The sequence below is a fragment of the Megalopta genalis genome, unplaced genomic scaffold, assembly GCF_051020955.1.
Source record: "Megalopta genalis isolate 19385.01 unplaced genomic scaffold, iyMegGena1_principal scaffold0025, whole genome shotgun sequence".
NCBI classification, from domain to species: domain Eukaryota; kingdom Metazoa; phylum Arthropoda; class Insecta; order Hymenoptera; family Halictidae; genus Megalopta; species Megalopta genalis.
In genome coordinates this window covers 291,100-305,536 of record NW_027476095.1, presented here as the reverse complement: position 1 = coordinate 305,536, position 14,437 = coordinate 291,100, and the positions used below count along the sequence as shown (strand labels likewise).

General features: G+C 48.0%; 1 protein-coding gene across 1 annotated transcript; it reads right to left on the bottom strand.

The window, feature by feature from the left end:
• Nucleotides 1–9,990: 9,990 nt before the first annotated feature.
• On the bottom strand, nt 9,991–12,077 carry LOC143260913 (uncharacterized). Its single transcript, XM_076527498.1, has 6 exons — nt 11,979–12,077; nt 11,472–11,918; nt 11,350–11,412; nt 10,785–10,884; nt 10,212–10,742; nt 9,991–10,094 (listed from the first exon to the last, which is right to left on the bottom strand). The coding sequence occupies exons 1-6, from the start codon at nt 12,075–12,077 to the stop codon at nt 9,991–9,993; spliced, it is 1,344 nt and encodes a 447-aa protein (XP_076383613.1).
• Nucleotides 12,078–14,437: the final 2,360 nt, after the last annotated feature.

Below are 14,437 nucleotides of genomic sequence, written 5' to 3'. Positions count from 1 at the left end.
GACCCCGAGCTCATGCACGGCCTGCTGGAGCAAATCGTGAGCTAGTCGACACCTATGCAGATTGATCTGGAGGACGTTAAGACCCCCCAACCGGATTCTTTGTGAATTGGCCATACTGACCATTACAGTGAAAAAAGAGAAATAAAATAAAATTTTACCGTAAGCAAGACGCCGGTGTTAAACTGGAAATATGAATATGAGTGGAGTTCCTGTAAATCCAGTACAGCACTTTTAAGTTCAGTGTAGTCGTTGCACAAACAAACTGCACTTTGCCGAACAATTAAATTAAAATTTAAACTTATCGGTTAGCGGACGATAAGCTAACGGTAAGAGTAAAAGAAAAGAAAAAGGTACTGAAAGAAAAACGACAAAAACTATACCCTCAGACAAAAACGAGTACACAAAAACTGTACGAGTCGGTCGCGAAGAGTTGTCACAGACGCTACGTGACGTCAACCGTGTTTCCCGTGTTTTGACGGAGAGGGCCGTCCCCCTCCGCATGTCCCTGCTCCATGATGCTCGTAGAGCCATTCGGCTCCGGTCGTGTATCAACGCTTCACTCGGCCGCGCCTGCGCAGCCGCCTGCGTGTCCCGTGCTGCGCGGCCGTAGGGCGACGTCATCCTGGCTCGTCAGCCCGTCTCCCCCCGCGCGTCCCTGAGCCGGCGCTCTCTTCAGCCTGAGCTTCGGCTCTTTTCGGCTCGTGTCGCGACGGGAGGCCGAGTCTGCGCCTTGATCTGCGCAGACATCGCTGCGCGTTGGCGCCGCGTTCGTCGGCGCGGAGGACACCCCAGCAGCCGTTGCACCGCGTGGTGCAGGCTGCGCAAAGCCACCCGCACGAGCGATGCCACCCCCAGTACCGCGCTCAGCCTGCCCCTGGCGGGGAACCGACTCGGATGATTCTTTGAGCCCCGTAGGCGAGCGAACCCCCCTCGCGACCGAAGGGGGAGAAGGCCGCGCGCGCGGAGTTACCTTAGGGCGCCGCTCGTTCGAGGGGGGCTTCCCCCCTTTATTCCTGGCCTCATCAAGGGCCTTGCGATAGGCAAGGCACCGGAGACCCCCGTCACGGTGCCCGTCCTGATCGCACACCACGCATCTCTCACGCCCCTTGCACTCGCCAGCCCGGTGGTCATCGGCGCCGCATTTGCGGCAGACCTTAGAACGGTCTGGCCCTTCACATTCGGCGGCCCGATGCCCGTAACCCCGGCATCTGAAGCACTGGAGAATTTCCTCGCGCTCAGTTACCAAACAGCAGCTCCAGCCCACGCGCAGTGGGCTGAGAGCAAGGATACGCGCCGCCACCGACGCGGGAGCCAGAATGGATGCATTCTGTCTCCCGGCAAATGCCGGCCGGAGGGCGCGTATCTTGTAGCTGTCGGACGGGAATTCGGGCAGCCTCCGGTGGATGGCCGCCTTAATGTCGTCGGCGGTCGCATCGCCTTCGACACGGCGAAGGTGCAAGGTGCGGAGAGGGCCCCTCCCCACACCGACCGACGCCCTAAGCCCCTGAACCTTCTCGTTCACAAGAGAGCTGAGCGCCCTGGCCTTAGCCCCGTCGCCTCTCACTTGGATGAGCATATGCCCCTCCCTGCTGGTCCTGACGTTGGAGACGAGAATCCCCGCGCCGTCAATGTCGACCTTATCCTTCACGGCCCGGAGCATTTGAGCGTACGTGAGATTCTCGCCCCTCACCAGAACCGTGTCGGAGGGCGGCTCGGGGGAGCGACGCACTTGGCCGGCCGGGATCCCACAGATCTTGATCGCGACCCCGATTCCCGAAAACACCGCCTCGAGCATCTTGCGAAACGGCTCGGGAGGAATGTCGGGGTGGGAGGCAATGGCTATGCACTTACATGCCATCTTGACTCCCAACTCCCTTAGGTGCGCGAGAGCCTTAAACGCGTTCTCCGCGACAAAAACACCAGCCCCTGAAACCCTGTCGGCCGCAAAGAATATTCTCCTCTCGCGGATTCTGGGGGGGGGGCATCGCGGCGCGGTATAGATGTCCTAAGGGTGAGAAACGTAGACTCACCCACCGTTGGAGGGTCCGCCCTCAGGTCCGCAACCCCCGGAATACGGTCGATGAGGAAGTGGGCAGGACCCGCTCCCACCTCGAAGTCAGCCGGGGCGAAGCAAGCCAGGTCGTCGTCCGGGCAGCTAGTGAGGGGGTTGCCCTCGACAATGGTGGTCGTCACCAAGGCCGTTTCCGCCCACCTCCTGCCGACCAGGACTAGCAGCGATGGCCAGTCTCTGGACCCGCGCGTCCACTCCACGACGTCGTGGTCGTCGACTTCCTGCGGATCGCAGGTCTGGGTGCCGCAAGACCTGAGCTTCGTCACAGCCGTACTGTCGGTATCCATATGATCCGTCCCCTCCGTCTGCGTGCCGGTCGAGACCCCACGACCTTCAGGCTTCGTGGCCGGAGCTGGAGAGCTCCGTGTTGCAAGCCGAGGGGCTGAGGTTGAGATTGAGGAGGCGCAGTCACTCCTCCTCATCGCCTTAACAGCATGCTGCACTTCGTTTAGACTCCTGATGACTGAATTAAAAAGTTTGCGCGTGCCCTCCTCCTGCTCAATGGAGGCGCCTAGCCTCTTGCCGAGAGCTCGCGTGCCGGCGACCGCCTTCTTAACCTGAGTCTCCAGGCAAGGCAGGGGGCTCACGCAGCCGCTCATCGTCGTCGACTCGTCAGACGTGCAGTCAATCGCCTCCTCGGGCGATGAAACCGCGGTCCTCTTCCGCTTGCTCTTCTTTTTTCCCGCCGACCCCTTACCAGAGCCGAGGGTGGGAGAAGAAGGGAAGGTAAAGAGAGAGGAAGGGGAGAGGGGAGAGAAGAAGGGGGGGAGGAGGGATTAGGAACCGGAGAGGAGGCCGTAACGGCCACCGTCCGGGAACTCTCGTCTACGGCCTCGCGAACGGGATCACGGGATCCCGACGGCGGAGACCGCGCCAAACTTCTCCTGGGCAGGAAGGGAGAACCCTCCTGCTCGGCGTCGCGGCGGTGACTTCCAGTCGCCAACGCTTCCAAGTCGGCCTGGTTGCCTACCGACTTGGAGGGATTGCGGGTGCCGGGAAACCCTTGACTCGGCATAGCCGAGAGATGCAGGCGGCACTGAGTGATCCTGCTGATTTTTTCCACTGTTCATAATAATAGTAATAAGGTTGGTTGAAACACAGAAGGACAAAGACAAAAGTGTAGTAGAAAGTATAAATGTATAAACGTGGTCAGGAGGATCGCCGAGAGAAGGGGCACCGGCAGCCCGTCCTGGACCCCCCCGATGTCCGAGCGTCCCTACAATCCGGTGGCCTCGGCGCCCCCACCCCGCTCCCCGCAGCTGGGTACCCGTCCGGACGCCACTCGGCACTACTACGGGAAGCGGGATTTAGCGTAAACGCCCTACCACTGTGCAGGGCTGCCTCCCAACTGGGTGGGCTGGGTTCGGGCCCCCCTACTAATGGCGGCCCGGCAGTGCCCACCGGTGTTAACCGCTGTACCCTCCAGATAGGTGGCGCACACGGACACGAGGAAGTCCCCTCAAGACTCCTGGTCATTCCCTCCCCCGACGATCACTGCACCGCACTCCCAGACAGCAACCCTTTGAACTCGGAGGCACATACATATTCCAGTGTACCTATTGACCAGGTACCCGGCCCATTCATAACCCGCCGGGGCATTCCCGTTTATAGGTAGGCCCCCTTCATTCAAGAGTAAACCCGTTTATAGAGTAACTCAATTCACCCACTGGCTCCCCGGAAAAAGGGGAAAGCCTCTCTTACACACACCCCGAGACAAAGGGCGCCCGGAAGCACGCGTAGAAAAGTGTGTGTAAGATGAATATGAGTGGTTGTGCCCGTCGACAGCTACCACTATTGCTGCGTCATTCGAGAGCCTGAACCCCTTCGGCGAAAACAGCCGGTACCACGTGAAGGTGGGGAAGACTTTAACTGCAGAGGCTATGGCCAAAAGGCCTTAGTTACGCATGACAGTCCCTTATCCGGCCGATATAACCCTGACATAACCTTGACATAACCTTGACATAACCTTGACCAGAAGAATAACGACACCAGCATAGCCGGACGCGTCAAGCTCCTACGAGACAATACACGGTTACAACACATAGAAGCCGACCTAAGATACAGCATCTGGAAGATATTGGCCTCCTACTCCGATGTGTTTTACCTCCCTGGAAATGAACTCCCACAGACGAGACTAACGGAGCACCGTATAGAGTTGACGGAAAAGAGACCGGTCAACATTAAGAGCTACCGACCACCGGAAGCCCACAAGCACGAGATCAGGAAGCAGGTGAGCGAAATGATGAACAAAAGAATCATCGCGAAGTCGGAGTCGCCATACAACTCTTCGATCTGGGTCGTACCAAAGAAGATCGATGCAACAGGAAAACAAAAATGAAGAATCGTCATAGACTTCCGTTGATTAAACGAACGAACAGCACAAGACGCCTATCCGCTGCCCGTCATCGAAGATATTCTTGATCATCTGGGAAACGCGAAAATCCCAATGCACGAAGAAAGCAAAAAAAAAATACACGGATTTCTCAACACCCGAGGGGCACTTTGGGGCACTACAACCGCATGCCCTTTGGACTGAAGAACACGCCCGCCACGTTCCAGAGGATGATGGACCAAGCCTTACGAGGTTTAATTGGCAAGACGTGCTTCGTTTATCTCGACGACATAGTGGTGTACGGATCTACGATCCAAGAACACAACGAAAATCTGGTAATACTACTGGAGCGCTTGCGAGCCACCGGTTTAAAGTTACAGCCAGATAAATGCGAACTCTTGCGACCCGAATTGGAATACCTCGGACACACCATAACCAAAGATGGTGTCAAACCGAATGATGTCAAGATAGAAGCAGTCAGGAACTACAAACAGCCCAGTACACCAAGGAAGTAAAGGGTTTCCTCGGTTTGGCTGGATATTATCGTAAGTTTATTAAAGATTTCTCCAAAATAGCCAAACCACTCACAGATCTGACGAAGCAGGACAAACAGTGGGAATGGACACAAGAATGCCAACACGCATACGACACACTAAAGCAACACCTCACGAAGAGCCCGGTATTACGGTACCCGAATTTCTCGAAGCAGTTCACTTTGACAACCGATGCATCCAACTATGGTATCGGAGCAGTCCTCTCACAGGAAGGACACCCGTGCTGCTACGTCTCGAGAACGCTGAACCCTGCCGAGATTAACTACTCGACAACAGAAAAGAAAATGCTCGCCGTCGTATGGGCGATACGTCGCCTCAGACAGTACCTGGTAGGAAGAAAATTTAAAATTCAAACCGACCACAAGGCACTGGTCTGGCTGATGAGCGTCAAGGACCCATCATCAAGATTGCTGAGATGGAGACTGCTCCTCGAGAGCTACGACTACGAGATTGACTACAAAAAGGGCAAAGAAAACCAAGCCGCCGACGCCCTGTCCAGGGTGAACATGACCAATGAAGAACTGGACGAACTCATACAACAACAGGGTTCAACCCCATGGGCACGGTTCGTCGCTTGGGAGGCAGTCGAGACGCCTTCAATGGCCAGCTACGTGACCACTGACAAGCAAGACGTGATTCTCAGCCCACGAGAAACGTTCAACGAGGAAGCGTGGATTAATTACCTTCACGAAGCCTCATTTTGGAAACAGCGGAGGAACAAAATCTATATCACCATCTCCGAATAGTTCACGCCGCGAGAGTAAGACCGCCTGTTTGCGATGCTGCAATTTACGGCTGAAGAAAAGAAGAAAACCGCTGTCCCAACCAAGCGAAACACAAGGCTCACATCAGAAGAAAAGCAACTGATCATCTCAGAAAATCATGGTACGCCGACAAGTGGACACTTTGGGGAAACAAGGACACTTTGAAGAATCAAAATGAACTACGATTGGAGAGGAATGGACGAGGATGTAAGGCGATACATTACGACCTGCGACGTGTGTCAATGCAACAAAACACAACGTACGCCATTCGCACACCTCGCCATTATTACAGATACACCACTACAACCTAATGACAAAATCGCTATGGATATATTCGGACCAGACCGTAGCGGTAGCAGCAACCACAGAAGAGATTCCGATAACGCAAAAAGCGTCAATAGCTGAAAAGCCCATCGATAACGCAAAAGACGACGCAACAACGGCCGAAAAAAAATCCGAGAACGCAAGGATAATTAAAATAGCGTATCTTAATTTCGAGCGACCGCAGACTGATAAGGCGAAATCATGAGCGGCGACAAAGTGAACTTGGTGAATGAACTGCATGCTCCGGCGAGACGTTACTTCTGGCGGAGGCGAGTGGTTATGCGAGGACTCGACGATCTCTGGCAAGCTGATATCGTTGAAGTTCAACTGTACGCAAGAGAGAATCGAGCACATCGATATATTCTTACGATAATCGATACATTCAGCAAGTATGCCTGGGCGGTTCCTTTGAACAGCAAAAATGCTGACGATGTGTGCAAAGCTTTCGCGTCAGTGTTGAAAAAAGATGGCTGAATACCGAACAATTTGCAAACCGATATGGGGAAAGAATTCTACAATAAAGATTTTCAAGAATATCTGAAAGAAACGTAACATCAACCACTATTCCACATTCAGCACTATGAAAGCGTCCATAGTCGAGCGATTCAATCGTACATTGAAGAACAGCATGTGGAAATTTTTCTCGTTGAGCGGGAAATATCATTCGATCGACGAGCTTCCCACGTTGATCAAGGACTACAATAATCAAAAACACCACACCATTCGTATGCGACCTGCAAACGTGAATCATAAAAATGAGAAGCATCTTTTATCTACCGTGTACAGCAACGTCAAGATCGCCGGTCCTGCGAAATTCAAAGTTGGCGACTATGTGCGCATCGGCACGTTCAAAACCGTATTCGACAAAGGATACACGCCGAACTGGTCAACGGAAGTATTTAAGATCGCGACGGTGAAATGAACGAACCCCGTCACGTACCTTTTGGTTGATATGCGGAACAAACCTATCGCTGGAGGATGTTACGAATACGAGATACGCATTACCAAATATGCCGACGTGTATTTAGTAGAAAAAGTATTGCGTCGAGAAGGAAATGAAATATATGTGAAATGGTTGGGGCTGGATTCGTCACATAACTCTTGGATAAAGAAATCATCTGTACTTTAATTATATAATGTAATGTTTATTTTTGTTTCTCTAATAAACATGAAAAAATACATAAATGCTTTTTACATTAATACTAATTAATTCCCCCCACACGCACACAATTTCAACAATTCGCTTTCGATACGATTAGATCTAGACATAAAGCTAACAATTCGCAATCGATCAGGCAATTTCGTTAGAACAATTCGTTTGTAAAAATTACGGTCGCATAATTCTGCTCGTTATTGGAGTTTTTTACAATGTCAACGAGCTTCGCGAATCTATCCTGAATTTCTGGAATATTTTCTAATAACCATGAATACATATGATCCATACATAACTCTAATTTGTACAAATTATTCATCGTCTCTTTCGTAACATAAATCGATGCTTGAGAATCGAACAACTTGATTAGACTCATTCCATTAAAATTAACAATTTGTAACGATAAAGTCTTATCAATTTGCTTTTCCTTCTTGTCCGCGTCGAGATGACTGTGAATATAATCTCTAGTTTTCACCAGCAGTTTCCACGTAGCCATTGAAAAAGAAATCTCTATTCCACGATTGTCCCTCAAGACAAACTCGACGCGCAAGTTTTCATCCACGCGTACACAAATTTCAAGGAACTTGAAATAATTGCCGGTTATAGAGTATCTTCTACCCAAGATTCGTGCGTTGCACGGTATCTGCAACTGCTTCTGCTGCGACTGGGGTTACGACTGTTGAAACGTCCGTTTCATCGAAATGGAGTATCTATAAAAAAAGAAATAACATACAGTATTTTTTTCTTTTTTTTCATAAAAGGAACTTTTTATTCTTTTCAAACTTTCTTTCCTTAGCCGTAATTTTTATAATCGTTGTAAGATCCATTTTTATGTAGAAAATTATTGGTTTGATTTGACATTGTGAATATTATAATACTGAAGAACAACTGCGCAATAAGTAAGTAATCTGTAGAACGCACTGCTCGCTGTGCGCAATGTCAAAAGCTTATATATACAATTCCCCTACCATTTTCCCCCCTTTCTTACACATAAGATAACAATACAAGGAGCGTATACGCCCCTTCCGCTTACAAATAAAAGTGAACACGCGCGCAACATGGGATTCGGAACATCGATGAAATTATATAACCGCTTTTATTTTTTCTCACTCCCCCCCTTCGCGATTTTATAATGTCTCCAAGGAAGGGTTTCGATCGAATTGTTTAAAATGTATCGCTTATCATCATATGGACTCAATGCTAATTAGCTCTGCGATAGTGAATACACTTGATGTTGCATAGACATTATCGATTTAATGTAAACTGATTTTTCTAGATGATCGTGAAGGCATGCTAAATAGTCGTCGAAAGTTATATTTTTAATCGTCACGTTAGTCTTAATTCCTTTAATTTTTGTTACATCGTCTTTTTCTGTACCCGAATAGTATACATTTTCGAGCGAAGACCCACAAACTCTGTCATGATTTTGCCCCCGTTCTCGTCTCCTTCATTAATCCTAATACTTTTGTTCCGGCAGAATCGCGGACCGCGGGTCAACGCACGATCGACTTTCGATGTACGCCGTCTCGCCGTTTTTGTCGAATAAACGGCGAGGCGGCAAGACAATAACACGATCGACGTGCGTTGGCCCGACCGTCAAACGCTCGCCTCGGCCTAATGTACACATGCAGTGTTTTTGCCTTAGGAGGCAATGACCGGCCTTCGACACCTGACGATGCGTCACCTTGAGCATCGGCCAGGTGTCTATATATACTGCCGCAAAATGTGATAACGGAGATTCTCCAAGTATCGTTATCGCTTACAGACAAGTTTAATTTAGCGCCCCTTGCGCCTATACGAAGCCGTGCTTCAATTGTTATACTTCTTTCGTAACCGTGCTACACTTCATACGTCAAACGGAGCCGTGCTCCAAAGTTTGTAAACCAAAGGACTGTGGAGTCCGAATCAAATAAATCGCGTGTCGTCTCCTCACGAATTCCGGCGCTTTAATTTTGTGTCACCTTACGCGTTATTTCTGTCATAATTGGAAGCATGTAGCCATAATGAAAATCATACAAATGTAATTTTGATATGTCCAACACTGACATGCCTAAGTAAATAGGTTTATAAAATTTAATAGAAAGCTGGTTCATTTGAACTGCGACAAAATCCTCGGAGAATACGGTACAGCTATGGAAATTTGGTCGAGCTATTAAACGCTTAGCACCGTGACGACCGCTCCATCGCGAGAGCAACTTTACGTTTACATGATTTCGAAAGTTCTCCATCGTTTTTCCAAACACTGCATTGTTCATCAGTTTGAACAGATTCTTCGAGAAGTCATTGTTTGCGTTGGCGCGCAACCTCGTATTTAAATCTATGTAACGACGTAACCAACATGATTGTTCAAACTTCAGTATCCGATGAATTTTCTTTAATTTTAAATTATACCTCAAACATTGTTGGAGGCATCGATAATGGAGAACGTAACGATTCTTATCGCTAAGCGTTGACAACAGTTTCTTTTGCAACGGCCCAACCTCGTGAATCGGGCAAAATGGAAGATCCGCATGAGCATCATGAATTTCCAGAGGACACTCTAAGTCGACCTCTAAAATGTACCCGACGGGGCTGTCGATCGGCACGGAATCGATGTTGAAATTACTCGTATCGTCAACCCATTGGAAACCCCTGTGCGGCAAAGACTGCGACATGACCCAGCCATACAAATTATTAACATCGAAATACATCAGATAGCTGGACGGTTCGGCCGAATCGTACGTCGACATATACTTGTTATTCGCGCGCGCGTAACGATGCGAACATTGACTCAACCCATCTCGTATTCCCCGCTACACGAACAAAAGCATGTCAACGTCGGTGAACAATTCCAACTCGATCTTCGTCAATTTTAGCATCGCGTCCCACGCGAAACCGGGCAACGTATAATAGTGCGCTGGATCGAGTTTATAATTCTCAAGCGACTTTTCGCGAAAATTTTCAAACACGTCGGCCAACAACAACACATCCAATTTCAAGTACAAGTCGCTGTACTGTCCTAACGTTTGTATACCGAAACGTGACCAAACTTCGTTCGCGTGACAATAGTCGACGTCGGATATCTCGCTGTCGCATAACTGATTATAAAATGCTTCGCGCGGTGGTAAACAAGTGTCGCTTAATTTGTCATAGATCGATACATAGTCGTATGGGAAAACGCCTTTCCTGGTTAGAAGATGAAAATCATCGTTCGAAAGACAATTGAATTGGCTCCTCACGATACGCAAGTCACTCTTGTCCAAGTACGACGACAACTTGTCCAGACTCGAATTCAAGAACTTGAACGAATCGATGAACCGAAACTTTATGCACTTCTTCCACGATTTTTTGATCACATCTTTATTCCACTTACTGTGTTTCGTGAAAGAAATGTACTTCTCTTTCGTCAGCGGTAACGCGTCTATTTCACCTTCGAACGCGTTTGCCAATTCTTTGGTAGAAAAGTGTGCGTCGTAGCCGGACAAATTGTGAAAAACCACCGGTATCACGTACGAGGATTGATAGCTCAGATTGCAACGGCTGTGCGCCGGACACCGATACGCACCTGTGAAATGACAATGATCACGCACTCGCACGTCGTCATTACCGAGTGGTTCTTCGCACACGTGACAATACGTGGCGGTACGAAAAGTTGAGATTTGCGCGGCGGTCAACGAAGCCATTGGAACCGTTCGATCAAACACCGGCTGCAATTTACAGCTCAACTCGTGCAACTTCGATGCAAACCATGCGATACAACCCTTCTCATCACGATAAGCCCGATACTCGCTCAACGAACTGTCGTATCGACAATGGAGGTAGTAGCCTACGCTGAAGGCATGGTGATGTTGATATCTACAGTAAGCTCCATGACCTTGATCTTCCTGTTTCTCCAGCAGGCATTCCAAGTCTGCGTAGATAACGAACGGTGTCGGTTCCTTGTACGCATAATTCTTGAACTTCAGCCACTTATCGTCTTCCGTCGGAAGTTTCAAAGCACATTCGTTCATTCGACTGCAGTCGATTTCGTGAATGTTCAATTTTTCCTGCGATTTGAAATACTGTAGACACCTGACAAAAAAACATAATTTTTTATTTTAATTTTTCTCGCCCACCACCATCACCACCACTATCCAAAAGAAAGAAAAAAAATTTACATGTGTGGATCTTACCGATCGCAAATATGCTTGTTGTGCTGCGTGCTGATCTGAGATGAAACCAGACGAGATGAATTCCTAATACAGAGATAATGATTGCGCAAGTTTTCAGAGTCGTGTATGAGCAGTAAATTTACATGTTTCTCCCGCTTCCTTGAGGTCAAATGCAACGTCTGACATCTTTCTTGTTCCCCTCCCCATTCGAACACGTTCACGGAAACGTCATTCGCTTTTTCGAACTTTGGTATGTCCTTGAACAACATCGGCAATTGGAATCCCTCGGTGTGGAGCACATCGCTGTAATGCGGATAGGATGATGTGCGATTCAAATTATTTTTAGCTGGATAGAGGCTTGCCACCACTGCCCAATAGAAACATGCATTATCGTCGTCACTGTACACATTGAGGACTGCTTTCTTTAATTGCACTGTTCGAGGCACGGATACCTGACAACCTGCTTGTAACGGCTGATACTTGTTGGAATTCACCATCAAATGCAGGATCTTCGATAACGCCCATCCACTGCCTCGTTCTTGAAACTCTTCTATCGATGTCAAAAGCGTTGGTACAACATCTTTCACGTACTAGCGCCGTAGATTCGATGATTGAAAGAGCGCGAAGTTTCGCATGCTAAAACTTTTCACCGAAACCTCGTTGCGCAGCACAAATTCTGCCTCCAATACTACGTTCACTTTTAACGACAAATCACTTCGCGTGTTGCAAGAAATGCCGTTGATCGACATGCTTGACGTTGATCACAACGCCGGTCGATATACGATTCTTAAACGCCGATTCGATGTTCTCCCAACGAAGAGTCGATGCTCTCGCGCCAACGTTTCCATACAAACCGCTACCAACGCGTGATGAAAACCGATGATCTAACGAGACCTTCAAAGTTTTCATACGACACATGATCGACAGCAAACTCGATTTTACACCTATGGATGCTTCGTTTTTTTTCACAATGTTCATATATTTCCTACACCATTTTAAACATTCAATACATGATTTCGTCCATTCGCGATACTCGTCCACAGTTCGAATCAACCTTGACATATGTGTTAATGATTTCAACATGCCCTTGCAAACTTGCGCCATCTTGTGAAAATATTAATCCACATTAATTATGAAAAACAAGTTTTTTCAATTTTGATTTCACGTCGTCGGTTAAGTTTCCAGTTCTCACGAACGTAACTACACTATACAACCAACCACGCGGTGCTCTCCCATCTCGATGATATGTAGTATCGCGGACGGTGAATCGGTCGCGGGCCATTTCACTATAATTTGGCTAAATCGTTTCGTATAGATGAAACTCACGTGACTCGTCAAATCTTTTTGCATTAGACGTTCCGTCGCTGTTTTCCACTCGAGCGGAAATTGATCGTACAGGTATAAGTTTATGACGTATCCACAAGCCAAATTCTGTAATGTAGGAACCATCTCACGACGTATCTTCGTCACTCGATGAAAAATACTTCGATATGAATTTCACGCGTGAAGCATTGAGTTTCTCGGTCGGTAAATTAATGTCCCATTTGATTTTACGAATATCCCAATCATCGTCGTCGTCGTCGTCGTGCAATGAATATATTCCAATCTTCTCTTCACTTTGTTCAATGGAGGGAGGAAATCACCTCTGGTCATACTCCGTTCAAATTTTGATAATGGTATCAACACTGGTTCGACGCAAACATAATCAGTTTCTTTACGGTATTTAAAAATAATCCTCTTCAACCATCTCTTCGAACGACATTGCGTGTTCAAAGGAACGATTATTTTTAAAACATCAATACTATTGTATATCACGTAACCGAGCAAGTCTCGCGGTTTGAACACGCATGCATCCACGTATGAAAACCTAGCGTGCGGATATCTCCGACGAAAAACGCAGTACACGTCGCACAAAATAACATCACAATATCGAATAAAAATCCGTTGAACAATGCTCGAAAAATTATGAACACCGTGTTCAAATATCTTAGACGTTGCGAACGATTGCTACGATGGCACGTTCAACGAACCAACTTCCATACCAATTCCCAACTCGGTAGCGAATAAAATGTTCGCTGCAAAGGGAAAAAGCAAAAACAGTAAAAGAGAGAGAGAAAATACATCTCTCTCTGTTCGCATCATTTGCAAGAGAGAGAGAGAACAACCGCTGCAATGCATCCTTCTCTCGCTCTCTACAATATTATACCGAGATAAAAAAAGTTACTTTAATAAATCTCAACGAGACCAAAATCCCCGATATCGCTCCGCAAGCGCGGGTAAAGCATCCGCGAGTCTCTCCGGATACAAATCCAGAAACTTCTATAAATGCGTCGCGCCTAACGCGCGCAAGAAAAATCCTGCATCGCTTTTGCAAGAGAGAGAACAACCGCTGCATCCTTCCCCCCTCTCGCTCTGTACAATATTATACCGAGATAAAAAACCTTACTTTAATAAATCTAATAAATGAGACCAAAATCCCCGATATCACTTCGCAAGCGACTTCCCGGGAAAAGCATCCGAGAGCCTCTCCGGATACAAAACCACAAACTTCTATATATGCATGGCGCCTCTCTTCAAAATACTTCCACAACGCGCGAGAAAATTCACATCGTTTGCAAGAGAGAGAACAACCGCTGCAATGCATCCATCTCTCTCGCTCTCTACAATATTATTTCAAAATCCCCGATATCGCTTCGCAAGATAAGCAACTTCCGGGTAAGGCATCCGAGAGCCACACCGGATGCAAAACCGCAAAACTCCTTATCGGTGACTTCCCCCGCTCCACACGACGCGTGCCGCACACGATGACGCTTCCTTCCCGTTATCCCCCCCCCCGTTTTCAGCCTTCCCCTCGCCGTTGATTGCAGAACGCAACATATATATCTACTCATGTACCTCTACCTCTACCTCTATGCATGTACCTCTAACTCTACCCCGACGCATGAACCTCTAACTCTACCCCGAGTCATGTACCTCTATCTCTACGCATGTACCTCTACCTCTACATCTACGCATGTTCCTCTAACTCTACCCCTACGCATGTACCTCTACCACTACGCATGTACCACTACCTCTACCTCTACGGATGTACCTCTGCCTCTACGAATGA